The sequence below is a fragment of the Mytilus galloprovincialis genome, chromosome 8 (genome assembly GCF_965363235.1).
Source record: "Mytilus galloprovincialis chromosome 8, xbMytGall1.hap1.1, whole genome shotgun sequence".
NCBI classification, from domain to species: domain Eukaryota; kingdom Metazoa; phylum Mollusca; class Bivalvia; order Mytilida; family Mytilidae; genus Mytilus; species Mytilus galloprovincialis.
Window position 1 is genome coordinate 96,110,689 of NC_134845.1, and position 19,747 is coordinate 96,130,435.

Sequence of the window (19,747 nt, forward strand, 5' to 3'; positions counted from 1 at the left end):
GCAGCTAGCATGATCTTGCTCATCATGTTGCTTTATATGTTTAATTTTGAGTGCATGACTTGATATATGTTTTGTTTTACTTGCTGTTATGTCGGTTTTAAAAGCTCTTCAGAGATTATGTTTGTACTTGCAATGCTTATACCGACTCTAAATAAAGCTTTATGTCTTTATGACTTATTATGTGGCTCCCGTCGTGTTGCTCATGTTATCAGTGGCCGCCCCGGATCCAGAAATTTTCATAAAGGGGCCACTGACTGACCTTAGGGTGATCCGCTCCAGTCATGCTTCAGTGATTCCCTATATAACCATCCATTTTTTTTCCTGGATCCGCCTACATGGTTAGTACAATCCAGGTGATAATTTTAATTCGGTAAGTTCGTGGGAAAGGGGACGGGATTGAGTAATTGCGACAATAGGAAGATATCCGCCGTCATCTCAGACACGGTGAAACATATATTTAATATAAAGGGAGCAACCATTTAACTTCAGGGTTAGTATTATATAAAAATTATTGATTTAATTTGTCTGAGTCAGTAAAAGTGAAAACATTATTTTTTTCAGTTTATCGACGCTATAAATAAAAAAAATCTATAAAATCTAACACTATATGGGCGTTTTTCAATAAAAGAGTAACTTTCAGACCTAATAAAATGGAAAATCAACTTGTCTAAAATTTAATTTCAAGAGTTATTTTGAATACCTCTATTATAGACCTAAATAAGGCCGTTAGTTTTCTCGTTTGAATTGTTTTACATTGTCTTATCGGGGCCTTTTATAGCTGACTATGCGGTATGGGCTTTGCTCATTGCTGAAGGACGTACGGTGACCTATAGTTGTTAATGTTTGTGTCATTTTGGTATTTTGTAGATAGTTGTCTCATTGGCAATCATACCACATCTTCTTTTTTATACTGTTTGTAAACAAAAAGTGCAATCTTAAATACTCTTTAAAGGATATTATTTTCATAATTTGTGTACTGTTTCGTAGGGGACAAAAAAATGCTTCTAAACACACATATTTTGCAATTTAAAATGTTTCCTAAAGACAGTTTGTTTACTTTATATACTAGAAAAATTTCATTTTTTCTGAATTGGAGAACCATTTTTTTTCGATAAAGATTAGACAGTGGTACAACTCGTGTTACGTAGTGGACATTTTGATGCGTTTTGTAGTTGACAAATCCGTTTCGTAGTGGACAAAAAGTTTCGTAGTTGACATCAACCCTATTCTATGTTGATACAAACATAATATATAAAAATTACATGAAACTAACCCTTGTTATTTGTTTTGCACGAATATAATTGAAAAAAGAGTAAAACTTCAAAGACTCTATGGTAGTGGTAGTGTCCACTACGAAACGTTTTTCTCCCATACCATCATACTTGTTTCGAAGGTGACCGTTTCGTAGTGGACATATTCACATGTTTTATTTTTTTCCCACAATCCCTATATTGCAATAGCAACAAGACTGGTTGTATTCATCAAAGCATGTATTAAGCTGTACACTGATATTTTTTTCATAATTTTAAAACCAAATACTGAAGGAGATTTGACCCGTTTCGTAGTGGACATTAACAAAAATACGGTATCACTCTGGTCTATTTGATGTGCTCATTTGTTCTTACCAATAATTTAATTGCCGTTATAAAAGCATCACTTCTTTTTTAAGACCCTAATGTTTATATCTCTTGCAATCAAAAATTATATTGATTTTATAAAACTGTTAGCAAATTTTAATGACTTCGTTTCGTAGTCACGGGACATTTTTGTCAGGGACGCACCTTCTGAAATTAAAAATCCTATGTAAAAAGCTGTTTATTAAAATATGTTGGCTCTAAACATACTTTTGAATTATTAAAGAATTTATATTAAGTAAAATAACATTTATTTCTACATTTTTTTACGATATTTTAGAGAATGAATGTTGAACAGGCGGTCTAGGGACATGCCATTTTGGTTGTTTTGGACCATTCAGGAATCAATATCTTATCAATCCCTTTAAAAAATTAACTGTTTCTTTGCTTACAAATGTTAAATCTAATTCAATGTACTGACTGCACAAAAAATTACTTTCAAATATCAAACACATTTTTTTAAAAGTGGTTAGGACAAGAAAGTACGTTTTTATTGAAAAACGCCCATATATGAGGCATTTTCCGGCTTGGCGGAAATCTGAATTCAGAATAATTTTTTAGTCATCTGCTTGACCACCATATTTTTTTTAATTAAATAAGGGATCAAATAGTTGTTAATATTATATATAATATTAACAACTATTTGATCCCTTATTTAATTATATGTCACATAGAAAAATAGAAAGATGATAGAAGAAATCCGGATATTATTTGATACCACTTCCGTTATGAGCAGTGTTTTAGTATTGGTAAATCCTATGACCAAACATCACAGATGATACAAAACAAGAAGCCAAGGTGAATAACTATAAAATATCAATTTAATATGTAAGAATGTCTAACCACAGGAGTTTGAAGTCTTATCAATGAGGGGGTAAAAATATACCAAAGTCGACTATCACAGTAGAGCTTAATCTATCAATGTATATTTACGAGTAAACAGCCTAATCTATGTACAAAAAAATGTATGAAAAACAAATATGTAACACATCAACAAACAACAACCACTGAATTATAAGCTCCTTACTTGGGACAGACACATACATACAGAATATGGCCTGGCGGAGTTAAACATGTTAGGGGTATTCCAACCCTCCCATAACCTTGGACAGTGGTGTAACAGTACAACATACTGTGTGATGTGTTTTAAGATTCATCACTCAACAACTTCCTGTTTACCGAATACTTGCATATTTTTACACTATTAAAATTATCCACTTGCGGCGGGGGTATCATCAGTGAGCAGTAGCTCACAGTTTCACTTGTTTTATCTAAAGAAACTTTATACCACAAAAAGAAGAATACATTCTTAATTATTTTTATTAAATTTGAGATTCTTTACCTTGACATGTTCAAAAATTCAATAAATGGTTAACTAATGAATTACGAAATCTAGATTATAGCTTGATAAAATATATGAAAACACCTTTAGAGGTTGCAATTTGTAAATACAACTGTTTCTGAAAACATGCCTCTTTTGTGGAGAAATTGAATATTCATAGAAAATTAATTTTGTTTACATTCTGGTTCCTAGTTATGCTCTCTGTGTTCCATATCGAAGAGACAGAACTTGGGAATGTTACCAGTAAATAAACACGTGTATATTGTTTATACTGAAATTTTTGGTAACCTTTCATTCAAGGTAGGGGTAGTTAAGAAAATTAGTGTAAGTTTAAAGTCTGAGAAGTTCAGGGCATATAAACGTTGAAAATATGCCGCACAGCCCTATATTTTGACCTTTGAAAAAAATTGTGGTGCAAATGAACTTTCAATTCTAGAATGACATTTTTTTCAAAACTTCATAGTAAAAGTGGTACAGTTTTAGCCGTAAAAGGAGTTCCTATGGGAAATTGCATTGTCAATATTTACAGAGATGCAACCTAGAGTTGTTTGTTATACTCTAAAGACCACTAAAAAATCAAGAATCAATACATTCTGATGAATAGAAGCGGTAAAATTATAATTTTGTATCAATTTATATTGATATTTCTGCCTTTTTTGCAAGAGTTATCTCCCTTTTCAATGCAAATCTCCATAGGAATTTTAAATGGTGATTTTTGTAGTCTTCCTCAAGTTAGATTTTATGGGACTTTTTTCTGTGTATATATATATATTTGGGGTATAATGCTAAAGATTAAAACTTTTAAATCTTCTGTGGCAATTACTTTTGGGTTAGGGTCAAATTTATGCTAGATTGACTGGATTATGAATTTAGCAGATTCTTCCTAGAAAAGTCATGAAAGTTGCTTGTTTATATATACACGCTATCTCTGGAGTAAATTTTACAAAGACACTTTGTAAAGTCCCCTTTATTGTGTTTTAACCACATAAATTCAAATTCAAATATGATACAAGAAGATACTTAAAATATTTGACAGACGTCATCAACCAGCAACATCTGAGTTACTCCATGTTTGTATATTTTTAATTAAGATTTAATTATTTAATCCTCCTTTTTGATTTGCAGTTTAGTGACTCATTGGATGTGAATATTTTATTTATTTTCAGAATGCCACTGAAACCTATAACCATGATATGATAACACTATGAACTAAAAAGTCTATTTAAATTTTATTTATTTTCAGAATGTCACTTAAAACTATATCAGCTGTGAACTCTATGAGTTATGAAGATTTCATTTCTACATTTGGTAATGTGATAGAGCACTGCTCCTTATGTGCTGCAGCAGTATGGAGAGATCGTCCCTTCTCTGACGTCAACAGTCTTCACAAGTCTTTCTGTCAGTTTGCTGATCAACTTCCTATTGGGGGTATGTGTTACCTGTAAAAGGAGGGCAAAAGATACCAGAGGGACATTCAAACTTATAGATCGAAAAATAAAATGACAATACCATGGATATTTAAAAAAAGGAAAAGAAAAACAGACAAATAATAGTACACAAGACAACATCATGAAGACTAAGCAACACGAACCCCACCAGAAACTGGGGTAATCTCAGGTGCTCCGGAAGGGTAAGCAGATCCTCTCCACATGTGGCACCTGTCATGTTGCTCATGTTATTATGTGGGAATATCAAGTGTCCAATTGGAGGGTATGTTAATCCTGTAAATCTCATGATCATTAATAAATATTTACCTGATTATCTCCTTTATTTACCTGATTATCTGCCTTTATTTACCTGATTATCTCCTTTATTTACCTGATTATCTCCTTTATTTACTAATAATGCCTGCTCTCCTCTCAGACTTGTTATGTCTACAGGGCGACTGAACAGGGTGATATAGGCATAGGGAAGGACAATGAAACTAGTTATCTCCCTTAGCATAATATAGCATTATACATGAATGCACCCAAACCAAAGATAATATTTGTTATCGCTATTTTGTGCATTTTTCCTTTGATCTTTTTTAGTATGATAATTTTTCATATCATGCTACTCGCTTGAGATGGAAAATTATCACTATAAACTAAGGAGGCATGTGGCCTTGCTAATGAAATTGACATGAAATTGACAAGGTCATCATAAGTAAAATAGCGATAAACAGATTATCATTGGTCATCTCAACTTGATTGCGTTTCTCGCTTTTGTCGTACCGGCTCAGTCAAGAAAATCAATCTTGTTCAGATGATCAACGATAATCTATAAATAAAAGTGATTTTTACTATGTTGTATTTTGTATACTGTTGTTTGTCTTATGGTCTTTTTCTTTTTTTTATGCCATGGCATTGCCAGTTTATTTTTCACATGAGTTTGAATGTCCTTTTGGTATCTTTAAAGACTGCAGGTGATTGTGTTTCACGAGACATCAAGGAATGTAGCCTAACCAAACAAGCTGCATACTTTTAATGCAAATATTTAGGCTAAATGATTCAGTATCTATACTATTAAAAAAGCAAGTTCTAATTTTGAGCAGAATGATGAAAAAACAATGAATTAACTTTATATGTAATCATGGTAATTATTAATAATCAATAGGACAATGGTGTTGTTTAAAAAAATACACCATGCTAAGCCCTTTTGTTTTCCACATAGTCGATATTACCAGAAGTCCATTTCTAGTCTAGTCTTGTAATGGACTTCTGATATTACCAATAATTAACAAGTTCCAGGTGGAATCTGATACCAATTTCATACATGTACATGATGCAGCAATAAGTTCTGTACAAACTGGTTATAAGGGCTTTAATACCATCTCATTTCTTCTCAGAATTAAGTGACAGATATTTCATTGCTATTTAACAATATCAAAGTTTTTAATTCTAAATATTTTTTTTCTTCAGGAAAAGAAGGCATTTTAAGACTACATCCTGACTTGGCAGGAAGACTGGCTATGTCGGGTGGACTGACCAATGAATCCACCAAGGAACAACGAAGTGCAGGTCTAAATACACTTACTGACCAAGAAAAACAAAACATGCATCATTTAAATCAACAATATAAACAAAAGTTTGGCTTCCCTTTTGTCATATGTGCTCGAGAGAACAAGAAGGAAGCCATTTTGACTGGGCTTGAGAGGAGATTGAATAATTCGGGAGAAACTGAGGCAGTAACAGGGGTCGAGGAAGTTAAAAAGATCTGTCGACTGAGACTATTAGATATTGTGGACTCTTCTTCAAAGCTGTGATATATATAATGTATTGAGACAAAGACGTGTTATAAGATAAGATAAGATAATTTTATTTACCAATCATGGTGCCCAAAATTTGAGCTATACAATCAAATGAATTACAAAATAAAGCACAGAAAATGATTAGAATGATTAAAGTACATTTAAACAAAAATAAAAACACATGAATACACATTTACACTAATTAACCTGATATAAACCAAGTAATTGACAACATAGTTGTTATGGGTGCCACTGTGACCTGGAGAAATTACATAAATCTTTATAGTTCTAGGTGTATGGGAGACAACTCCTGATCAATTTTATTTCCTATATATATATATCTATATATATTTTTCTTCTATTTTTTTTTTATTTCAAACAACAATATTTTCTATAATTTCTTTCGTTCTTCAAAAAGGGAGTGCAATAAATTAGATAAGTTTGAAGTAACAAACAAATCTTCAGATGAAAGAATCCAAACAAATTTCATTTCATCAGATAATCTTGAAAAATTTTGAATTTTGAATTTAAATTAGATAGATGTTGAGATCGAGTATCTTTTAGAACAGGACATTTTAAAAGAAAATGTAGTTCGTCTTCAACTGCGTTCTTACATAGCTTACACTTTCTGTCTTCAGCTTTAATTCCAATATACCTCCCTCTTTCGATTTCAAGATCATGACAGCTTGTTCTAAATCTTGTGATTATTTGCCTATCTTTTTTTGAATTCATTTTTAAATATGGTTCAAACATAAAAATATTTTTAAATTTTCTGTAAGTTCTTAATTTATTGCCAGATTGTAAATTAGTACACTTCCCAGAATTGTTTTCTAAACTAGCTAACCAGCTTTCTTTAAATTTAATAGTTAAAGATGTTTTTACTTTTTTTAGAATATGGTTTTGTTTAAAGTTTGACTGGTTAACAAATAGATATTCTAAGTCTAGAAATTTAAATATATGTTTAATGCTTCCTATCCAAGATTCCTGGTTATGTTTGTCCATAGAATGAGATAGATTTATGGCTTCCCTTAGAATAATATTTGAATGTTCAATATCTTTCATAAGATGGATCCAATATTTTACCATATTCATTATTACATAATACAGTGTAGGGAGTGAACCTAGTTCTCCTCTACATGCCATATTTGATGTTTTTATATTTACTCCAAGTGAAAATTTACAAAGCTTAGTATGAATTTTCTCTAGTACAAGATAATCAGTTTCTTTTGATATAAAGTTATCCAAATGTATTTGTTTCTTATGTGGTATATAACCCCAAATTTCAGATCCATACAACAAGATTGGTCGGATTGTATGGTTATAGATGTGTAATAAGTACTAGGTTTTGGGCTTTCCACTGAAAAGGTCTTCCTTAATTTGAAATATGCTTTCATTCCTTTGTTATAAAGTTCTTTCTTTGCTATTTGGAAACTCCCAGATGATGAAAAATTTATACCTAAGTATGTGTAGTTCTGTACACATTCTAAAGTCTGGTTTCCTAATGATATTTTAATATTTTTAAGTCTTCCTGATTTGTTAAATACAAGAACCTTGGTCTTTTTTGTGTTAACTGTCATTTTATAATCAACTGTAAATTTATTTAATTTGTTAACACAATTTTGAAGTCCTTGCTCTGATGATGATAAAAGAACTACATCATCAGCATACATTAAAATATTTAAGGGATGTGTATTTAATGGGATTGGGTCACATGTTTGGTCAAAATAGGTTGGCAAATCATTTAAATATATATTAAAGAGACAGGGACTGAGATTATCCCCTTGTCTTACTCCTATATTTGATTTAAAAAGGTTTGTCCTGTGTTGGTCTATTTTTACACAAGTTTCTGTGTTTTCATAGATATAGGAAGATGTGGTGTGAGTGCCAATGAGACAACTCTCCATACAAATAACAATTTAAAAAGTAAACCATTATAGGTTAAAGTACGGCCTTCAACACGGAGCCTTAGCTCACACCGAACAACAAGCTATAAAGGGCCCCAAAATTACTAGTGTAAAACCATTCAAACGGGAAAACCAACGGTCTAATCTATATAAACAAAACGAGAAACGAGAAACACGTATATATTACATAAACAAACGACAACTACTGTACATCAGATTCCTGACTTAGGACAGGTGCAAACATTTGCAGCGGGATTAAACGTTTTAATGGATCCAAACCTTCTCCCTTTTTCTGAAACAATAGCATAACATCACAACAAAGAAAAACATACGATAAAATATCAATTGGCAGACTTAACTCAATCAAAAAACGTATGATTAAACAATGAACGAATAAATTTGATCTGCGATATCTGAATACAAATGCACAGTTAATTAAATATTAGAGACAAACATTCATGACCAAAAAGCTAACAAACAAATTCAAAAACAGGACATGACTGAGAAATATTTAACCAATCAATGTTCACTTTAGAAAAAAACCGGTTTTTTTATAATCTTGAAGTTTATACAAATGTTGTAAGAATAAGTGAAAAATTGAAGATATTACAAATAATCAAAGCTGGTGTACAGACAAGATCCATATAAATAAAAATAACAAAAAAGCATTATAAACAGTATCAACAGGTCGAATTAACAAGAAAATACATACATTTTATAATGTCATAAAATTTTGTTCCAACACCTATACATTTAAGTTTATAAAAAAGGTGGAGATGTGAAACTGAATCAAATGCACGCTTAAAATCTACAAAGCATGCATACAGAGGCTTCGAATTATTTTTCACAAATTTTTGAATGATGGTATTTAACACATACATATGGTCTGTTGTGCGACATCCTTTAGTAAAACCAATTTGCTCACTTCTAATTATATTTCTAGTTTTTAAAAATTTTGTCAACCTGTTATTTAGAATTGAATTAAATAACTTGCCTATGTTATCTGCAATAGTAATGCCCCTGTAGTTTGATGGATCATGATTAGATCCAGACTTGTGAAGGGGGGTGATAAAGCCTTGACCCCATAATTTTGGGTAAATACTACTTGAAAATACTAAATTAAAGAGTTTTTGTATTAGAGGGATACAAACGGTTTGACTATACTTTATCATTTCATTCGATATCATGCTGAATCCACTCGATTTAGAATTCTTAAGACTTTTTATTGCTTTTTCTATTTCCTCAGGTGTTATTAAGTAGTCAAGTTCATTAAAAACAGGGCTTTCAATAGAAGGCGGTAGGCGACGATTTTCGTCGTCTACTTGAAGGAAATCCGCCACCTACTTTGCTCAAAATTGTAAAATTAAAAAATCAATAAAAATGACTGAAGGGTAAATTTACGCTGTTGACACAACCAGGGGATTTCCGATAAAGTGTGGTTGATATTTATAACCTTTCCCTATCTACGTGAAGTGACCCGAGTAGTCACGAACGCCTAGGCTGGGATCGCTATCAGAGTAAGGCGAAAACTACTGAAAGTAGAAACCAGCAGAAGGCACCCGAACACCGTCTGTAAACAGACTCCTGATTGGTCAATTTACAACCGGTTTTCTTAAACGACCTACGATTGGTGTAATTAATAGGCGTGTACGAAAATGAGTAAACGAAAACAAAGTGACATCAGTCAATGGATTAGAAAAATACAAAAACAAGGTGCTTTATAAATATTGAATGGAAATACAACTTATTCAAAGGAGAACACTGTATATTTTCACAATGTTAAAATAAAATTAAAAACAAACAAACGCCAATACAAACAACGTACAGCCACTGACCCACGTCATGCACGTGTTCGCAAGGACACCGATCCCACGTTTGTTTTAGATTCAAATCCTATTACATAGAGTGAACTACATGGACATGTTCCTTTATAACTATGTTGGCTTTGTATTAAAAATTAAATAAATTGGTGTCGCAATCTTCTTTTTTTGTATCTGTAAAGCATCACTGTCAAATTTGGGGCCACTTTAGGGTCTTCTGACTTCAATGCACAATACAACGATGTACTCGCACTCAATGCCCTTGTCAAGGATCATATAATTTATTATCCTGTAAAGGATTTGTCTGTCTCTGCTGTATCTACTGAACTGAATGTTAATGTCCCATTGAATTTATATTCTATTTTCCCTGAACTCATAGAATTTTAATCTAATGACTATTTTTTTCAATTGTTTTTCAAAGAGCACAATAATCACAAAATTATTAAGGGGCAAATAATAATATTTTTTTCAAAATAAAATTTTTAAATGTTTTTTTCAGAAAATCAATATTTTTAGAGGGGTGTGAATCATCAGACGGGTCAGTAAGCGAACAGCAAACACATATATTTGTAATTTAGGCCAGCCTCCTGATAGTATTAATTCATAAAGCGCATTGACTAATTTCCTATATTATAAAAAGGGATTTTAATAGTGCTATAATTGTACCAAAATATAGTGGTCCCCTCTTCTATTTCAGAACTTCTTGAGTTCAAGTATAATAAAATTTTATTAATGAGGGCCCTCATGGGGTTTTTGATTATGTGATTACTTGGCCGTTTTTTTAATGATTATTTGATTATTAAGCCAAATATTTCATGATTATTTGATTACCTAGGACTGTATTTTTAGTTTATGATTATTTGATTACTAAAGATAAGCAAATATTTAATGATTATGTGATTATATTGGCAAAAAAATGGTGATTATGTGATTACTAGGACCCCCCCATGAAGGGCCTCATTAATGAATAAATAAGATTGGATGTGGATCCAGTGGCGGATCCAGAAATTTTCATAAGTGGGGGCCCACTGACTGACCTAAGAGGGGGCCCGCTCCAGTCACGCTTCAGTGATTCCCTATATAAGCAACCAAATTTTTTCCCAAAAAGGGGGGCCCGGGCCCCCTGGGCCCCCCCCCTAAATCCGCCTATGGGATCTTTCCCTATATTATCACCATGTCATTGCTATTCTCAAACAACTTCAAATACAAGCTTTAAGTTGAAGTCTGGATCAAATGCATATATAAATGTAATCAATATTTACAGAAAATCCAACCATGCTACAAATTTTAATCAAACATTTACATTATCTTCATTAAAAAAATGATGTTTTGAGAGGACTGAAACAGGGTCCAGGAGACTCCCAGAATGCAGGATTTTGCACCATTTTAAAAAAAAATTTTGGGGCCCTTGAGCGGGCCCCAGACCCCACGCCGTAGGTTCGACGAGGGACGGCGAACCGCAGACGGCTTTGCCGTCCGCAATGATGGGACTCCTATTTTTTGGTTTTATCCTTCTCCTCCTAAACTTATTGAAAGCCCCGAAAAACATTTTCATTATGGAATGATTCAAGTTTTTTCTTAATCAAATCATCACTATATTGTTCATTCTTATTTAATTTTTGAAAGTATTCTTGCCATTCAGATGAGTCGATAGTATTCTCAGATTTGTTTTGACTATTATTTGAGATATTTTTAATTTTATCTAGTAGTTGCCAATAGGCTTTGGGATTTTGATCATATAAATTATCGAGTTTATTCATGATGTCTTGTTTGAATTTTCTTATTTTTGCTCTTCTTTGTTTTCGATACGATTTCAGGCATTTAAAAAAGGACCCTCGTACATAAGGATCTGTGTTGTGATTTTGCATTAATTTGTATTTTCGATATAAGTTTTGTTTTAAATTTATTATATCTTGATCTTGCCATTCTCTATTCTTTTTAATTTTCTTCTTCTTGCTTTTTTTTGGTTTTCTAATAATTTTCTTTAGTGATAAATCTGCGGCTTTTAGAAAAATCTTATTTAAATCTTCTGCGGCATTATTTATTGAATCTTGATCATAAATTTTATCTTTATACTGTCTAATAAAATTTTTGATTTCATTTGAATTTATGGCATCTTGAAATGCTGAGACTGAGTTATCATCCCATATATATTTATCTGGCATTAAAGCTAGATTTAAGTTTCTTTCATAAATTTTTGTGTTGCATTTTAACATGCATGAGATCTGACAATGATCTGAGAGATCAGGTAAAAAATTATGAGTGTGAAAATATGTGAAATTTGGTAAGAGTTCCTCAGATGCTAAAAAATAATCGACAACACTACTTCCTAAAGGTTGGAAGCAAGTGTGTGCACCCATTAAATCACCCATTGTTCTGCCATTAAGGATACGCAATGATGAAGATATACATAGAGATAGGAGTTGTCTGCCCCTAGTGTTAATAGAACTATCTTTACTTTTTCTTTGAATTAGACTAGAATCACATTTGTAATTGTCAAATAATGGAATATGTTTGTCTGAATCCATTTGAATATGATCAATTTCACAAGCAGTTCTTGCATTTAAATCTCCTGCTATCATGATTTTTCCTGATTGGGAATATTTTACTATATCATTTTCAATCATTTCAAGAATATTATAATTCAATTTTCTATAGTAGGAAGAATTTTCAGGTGGATTGTATACAAAACAAATGTATAAATCTTCCTGAAACCCGAAGAATGTTCTGTCTAACTTTAACCATATAAAATCATTTGTGGCATGTTCTAAAAATTTAACACCCGGTCTTATTGTATTAAGTATATATACTGACAAGCCACCATGTCTTTTCCCACTAGGTTTGGTTCTAGGTCTTATAAGATGAACCGGTCTTTGAAAATTTGGAAGTTTTAAACAATTATCCAGATCACAGTGGGTTTCTTGCAAGCAAAAAATGTCTTGCTGTAAAAGATTGTCAACAAAAATATCATCTTCAAATTTGTTAAATCCCTTACTAATATAACCATTGATATTCCATGTTGAAATTTTCAAGTTTTTTTTTGTATAAATCATTTGTGCTTACAATGATCAATAAAATAAGCATACACTAAAACCAGTAAATATAAGTTATAAAAATATGAGTTGCATGTAACTGTGTACTACAAAGATTTGTGATGTATAAAATAAAGTACATATACATTTGTTTATATTCATAAAATTGTACATTTTCTTAGGAAATGTAGACATATATCAGTTGTTGCGTGTGTGTACATACATGTATTTATATAATTTATAGATTCGCACAATATTTATGTCTGAAGATACAGACTCTCTCTGTAGCGGAGAAGAGTTAATAATAAAAATCAAAAATTGTTACTTATGATATACATTTATAATATAATTATTTTTTCTTTTTTTCTTTAAAATCTAGTTCTCATTCATGTATCTTTTAACATGTTTTACAAATAAAAAGTCAGTGTCATGATGGTCTTTTTAAATAACTTTATCTGTCCTGATTTTAATATTATTAACTTTTGTATTACCACATATCATTTGCACCAGTGTTTTGAGTCTTTAATCTCACATTAAAAAATTAAATAAATAATAATCCATATACAGATCATAAAAACAGTGACCATGGTACTTAAATTCTTAACTAGAGAAGTACATGTATATGTAGGAAACTATAAGTATATAAACATCTATAATAATGCAAAAATAATAAACAATTTAAAGTCTTGTTACATTTTTACATATATATGTGCCTATTCAATCATATTATCTAAAGTATGGATAATTCCAGTCATAATTGTTTTGATCTGATATCCAACTACCTTGAGTGTTTCTATTTCTCTTAATATTAAGTGCTTTATATAATGCATATTTGAGGTTTGTGACAAACACTTTGGTTCCTTCAAAGTTGAGGTGTACCTTGTCAAAATTTAGAAATCTATAGTTTGCATTGCCTCTGTACCCCAAGGAAGAATTATCACAAAGGTGTATGTACTTTTTATGCATGAATATGTGCTGCAAGATTATATTGCATTCTTGTATTTTTTGGTTCAAGATATAAGAGTCTCCTCGACATATTCCCAATGAGACTACTATAGAAGCAGATGGCCATTTTATATGTATGCTATCAACTAGTGAAGCGAATTCTCCACAGGCGTTCTCCATGTTTTCTTTGTTTCTTACATCATTTGTGAAGAGGTGCAAGGCTATACAATCAAATACCTCAGTACAAGATTTAATATATGATTTGGTTTTTTCAATTGTGTAACATAACTGCTTTCTTACTGAGTAGCCTCTAATAAACTCATTTGTTCTAATTGGTCTTAGGTGAGAGTTTCCTAACAATAAAATCTTTTTTTGTGTGTTTTGTTTGTTGATGCTACCTCTTTTATTGGTTTGTTTATCTATACTCTGCCTTGTGTGATCAGGGTTTTTTGTTGTTTGACTACTTTGGCCTGAAATTCTGTTTTGTGTGTTGCCCTTTGGTGAATTACCTACAGAATTTTTATTTTGTGTGTTGCCCTTTGGCGAATTTACTACTGGTGTAAATGTATCATTGTGCTCATTTTTTTCATTAAAATTGGTACAAAGATTTTCATCACTATTACATATTTTATCAGATACCTTTTCAACATCAATATTTGTACATAATTTTTCGTTTTCTAACAATTCAAATTTGTTTTGAACTTTGCATGCATAGATTGGTTTAGTTGTATTTTATGATAACGCGTGCATGGTATCATTTATATCTTCAAGCTTGCTCTGATGTTCTTCAGATGACGTTTTGATTTGATTGCCTAATTTTTGAACTTGTTGTACGACTCCGTCCATTTTCTTCCTATCTTTTGGTAAGTCTTGTGTTGCATTCTTAATTATAGGGATCATCATACAGCTTTTTTCTACTAGCTCGTAGAGTGATGGCTCTTGTAGTGAATTAAGTACTTTAATGTCTTTTTGAATTTGATCTAGCTTCACAGAAGTTTGTTTTACTTTTTTACCCATTTCTAATAATGAAGCATCACTTTGTGCTCTTTCTTCATTTGAGTGACTTAACATTGTTATGATTGTTGCAAGTTTTTCTTTTAGAATTTGCTCTATGTTGTTTACTTTCTCTATGGTTGCTGTCAAGTCACTTTCACGATTAGGCAAGTCTCTATTTAATGTATTGATTGATGTTACTAATGATTCTTGAAATCTGCTAGCTACACTGTCTAGATATGAACCATCCGGTTGATTGTCAATGGATGTCTGACATGAAGCGTTGGTGGTCGATGTATTTTTGTTGTTTTCCAACTTTTGAATAAAATCTTCAGGTATAACAACACATTTTCGGCACGTGTATTTTCTTTGTGTTGAGCTTAAAGTAAAAAGGAAATAAGGTGGTAAGTTTGTACATGAGTAATGAGTCCAATTGTTACAAGAATTACAGGTTATCATGCTCGAGTTGTCTTGGGTATGGCATATACAGCATGTCTTGGCAAGCTGAAATACTCTTTTAAGCTCTGTTTGCTGTGACTGAAGGTCATCATGCTGTTTTAGTAGAGCTGTGTTATTGTTATTGTCAGTGTTGATTGAGATAACGGTGTTATCGAGGTCATCCTGACATTCCAGTTCTGATATGTTGGAATCTGTGTCAGAATCTATAAGCTCAGATGTTGAATTACTCGTTATAACAGAGTTAATATTATGATTTCTTGAATTTTCTGATTGATCATTTACGATTTCTGTTGACAATGATGTATCACAATTACAGCATGTATGTTGGTATTCTTTGACATTTTTCCTTTTCCCAAGGTCGTCATACACTGGTGTTGTTGTGCATTTGAAGGAGTAAGGCTCGGGGGGCCACTTGCTATATAATTAGTGGTAGGGATGAGCCGCTGGAATAGGTCACTTTTTCATGCTCTATGATATATGAAAAGGGTGAGAAATTCAGATGAAATATATCAATAGGTTGATATTATCACTTGCTTGATTATATCATAAGTATCTGAAACTAATCAGATGTCCGTATTTATTCTTGATGCGGTTAAACCACAGTCGTAAATGCATCAGTTACGTGTCAAACCTTTTAAACTCTATTTATTCTGATGTTGTATTTCCACTGATGCCAGTGATAGATGCAATTAATCCTACTATTTTGACATTTGCACCTAATTATCATTCAAGGGTTTGTATACATAAAACATGATAACAAATATTTGAAGAAATTCCATTGTGACAGCGTCCTTTACGAGGGAACGGCAATGCAACTTTTTATCAGTTTTTAATTAATATTTAAACATGTTAAAGTCAGTGCAAGTGTGATATTACATTTATCTGACCATAGATGTAATACCATCTATGATCTGACCAAACGTCTTTTATATGTATTGTATTTTGGATATCTTCATAATGAAAGATGAAAAATGGGCAATAAGAAAACAGTGTTCAAGATATGACGAATTTATTGGAAAAGAAGGTGATTTTATTGCGACTATTTGCTTCTTAGCAAGAACGTGATGATGAGCGGTGAAAATATTGAAATATATCTATAGGTCTGTTTTTTTGATAATTAATATATAACAAGGTATATATTTTTGATTAACAAAATATATGAAAAGGGTGGGGTACTTGACGTCTCAGCTGCTCACCCCTACCAAAAAAAGTTTGATGTGGCCCCTCCGAGAGTAAGGTGACAGGAAGTCAAGGGCACTATTGATGTCAGGGAAGCCTTTATATATTTGTCCCTGGAATTTATCTACACTTCTACTACACAGGCTCCAGGAGGTGAAAATGCCCGTAGTATGGCCTTTGGCAACAGCGTAAAAGTTTTTTCTCACTCGACTAGATTTTTTTATTTCTGAATTCGCACTTTTATATTACAGTGGACAGGACCACGAATCACGATACAAAGTTTATGGTGTCGATAATGGTGATGTGCTTTCCTGATGCACTTCGTACGTGTTATTTCTTACAAACCCTTTACATATATGTAGCTGAATGTTTGTATGTTGATTTGGTTCATGTTTAAACCTAATTTGGCTGGTTCTTTGTGTATTTTTGGCTTATTAAATGCTCATTTTTAAAGATATTTTGTTGGAGCTAAAAAAAATGCCGGGGGCCGCCATTAGCCTCGGTTTGTTATATATAATAGGTAGAGAGAGAGAGAAATATCATGTACTTTTTTAAATGAGATAATTAATTTTACCAATTAGCAATGGAAATAGTGATTATAAAAAGATTAAAAACACAATTTAATTTGTCAATATTGTCATTTATCGGTATTTAAATTGTAATAGAAGAATTTAGACGAAGCCCACTTCTTTTTCACAACATGCACAATAAAATCTGTGTCTAAATTCCAAAAAATTGTTTGTAATCAGACTAAAAAAATTGAAAAATTTCAAATAAACAAGAACCAAGACTAAAAATATGCTATTTTGATTTTGATTTTATTTTAATTGCAAAAAGCCACTTTAAACGCTCTTGGCCATATCATGGCGGTCAGCTTTTATTGGTGGATTGAAAGCCAGAGTACCAGGAGAGAACCACTGATCTTTGGCAAGAAAACTGGCAATTAAGATTGAAGTCGAGAGACCCTGCCAAATACAAGTTTTGACCTCACAACCTCATTGTTATCAGGCTAGTGATACAGAAGGTCAACGTGGCCACTAAGAAGTTTGAAACCTTTATATAAATATGTAAGACAAAATTCAAAAATAATATAATTAGAAATAGGAATCGAAATGGGGAATGTGTCAAAGAAGAGACAACAACTTGACCATAGAGCAGACAACAGCCAAAGGCCACCAATGGGTCTTCAATGCAGCGAGAAACTATTTCTGTCATACTGATATCTTATACAATAGATAGATGTTACCTGGTAGATTTTTAAAGCTTTTAGATTTTGTCGAGCATGCAACTGTTGTTGCAGAAAGCTCAACATAGGGATAGTGATCTGGCGGCAGCAGCAGCCTTAACTAACTTCTTAAAAGTTTATATTTTAGAAGGTAGAAGACCTGGATGCTTCATACTTTGTATACAGATGCCTTATGTTATGGAGTTTCTATCTGTCACATGTCCATTGTCCTTGACCTCATTTTCATGGTTCAGTGACTTAATGAAAAAAGTTAAGATTTTTTGAAATGTTAATTTGTCACAGTAGTAGGATAACTAAATTTTGAATGTGTGTACCTTGACAGGTCCTCATGCCTGCATGTCAGACAGTTTTTACTTGACATCAACCTCATTTCATGGATCAGTGAACAATGTTAAGTTTTGAAGGTCAAGTCCATATCTCAGATACTATAAGCAATATGTCTAGTATAGTTGGTGTTTGAAAGAATAGTAAGGTGTGCATGTCCAACTGGCAGGTGACATCTGACCTTGACCTCAGTTTCATGGTTCAGTGGTCATAGTTGAGTTTTTAAGTTTTTTTTTTTGTTTTTTACCTCCTCCTTTTAATACAGTTACTATATGCAATAGATCAACTATATTTGGTGTATGGAAATATTGTATGATTTGCATGTCAGTCTCGCAGTTTTATATGACCTTGACTTCATTTTCATCATTCATTGCTCAGCATTATTTTTTTGTGTTTTGGTCTTTTTCTTGAATACTAGAACTGAATTAAAGTATATAACTTGTGTATTATCTGATAAAGTCATGCCGATTATAAGATGCACAGTTTTCTCTGCTTTCAAAATCTTTCTGTTTGAACCTGTCGGCCTGGAACTTATCAATTATTGGTCATATTGATTATTTGGAAAACAAAAGAACCTGGAATGGAGTATTTTTTAATTAACAGCATTGTCCTATATTAGTTATAAATAAAGTTGGAATTCTTTGATTCACTGTTTTACGTCATGCCGGCTATTAAATTGAAAACTGTAATTATACGCCTTAATCTAAGTCCAGATTTTTAGTATTCGTATTGTCATCTTAGAAAGTCATACTGATTAAAATACTACAATAGGGAACAATGAATTTAGTAGTGTCAACCCTGTGGTTATGACCCATGTATATAGCAAAATCCCAAATACGCTGTATGGTGGTGTGCCTGTCATGCAGATGCAGAACGTACAGATAAGGTAATAGGTAACAGATGAATATACTATTGGATTCAACCCAGATCTTGTAAATTATTGGCAATATTAATTGTGGACAACAAAAGGGTCTGGAGTGGTGTAATCAATTTTTTATACATAAAGGAAGGATACATTAACTTGAAAACAACTGTAAAGTGGAAAATTAATCAACACCATTGTCCTATAATGATATTAGCTATATATAAAGTTGTCGTTTTTACCCCATGACGCCTGACAAATTGGACCTCGTTATTTTAATTAGTACTATAGATAAGCAATAGATCAACTATATTTGTTGTATGGAAGGAATGTAAGCTGTAAATGTCTGCCTGGCATGGTTCATCTGACTTGACCTCATTTTCGTGGTTCAGTGGTTAAAGTTAAGTTTTTGTATTTTGGTCTGTTTTTCTTATACTGTATGCAATAGGTCTACTTTATTTGGTGTATGGAATGATTGTTAGGTTTAAATGTCCAACTGGCAGGTGTCATCTGACCTTAACCTCATTTTCATGGTTCAGTGGTCATAGTAGAGTTTTTGAGTTGTTTTTTCTTTCTCGAATACTACATGTCAAGTAACCCAGGTTTTATATGACCTTGACCTCATTTTCACAGTTCATTGCTCAGCGTTAAATTTTTTGTGTATTGGTCTGTTTTTCTTGAACTATAAGCAATAGGTCAACTATATTTGTTGTATGGAAGGATTGTAAGCTATACATGTCTGCCTGGCATGGCTCATCTAACCTTGACCTCATTTTTA

The 19,747-nt window shown here is 32.2% G+C and overlaps 1 protein-coding gene across 1 annotated transcript; it reads left to right on the top strand.

The window, feature by feature from the left end:
• The first annotated feature begins 2,370 nt into the window (after nt 1–2,370).
• LOC143042884 (2-oxo-4-hydroxy-4-carboxy-5-ureidoimidazoline decarboxylase-like) lies at nt 2,371–6,270 on the top strand. The gene is made up of 3 exons (XM_076215381.1): nt 2,371–2,432; nt 4,220–4,404; nt 5,877–6,270. Exons 1-3 carry the CDS (start codon nt 2,410–2,412, stop codon nt 6,218–6,220), a joined length of 552 nt encoding a protein of 183 aa, XP_076071496.1. The 5' UTR covers nt 2,371–2,409; the 3' UTR covers nt 6,221–6,270.
• The last annotated feature ends 13,477 nt before the right edge of the window (nt 6,271–19,747 follow it).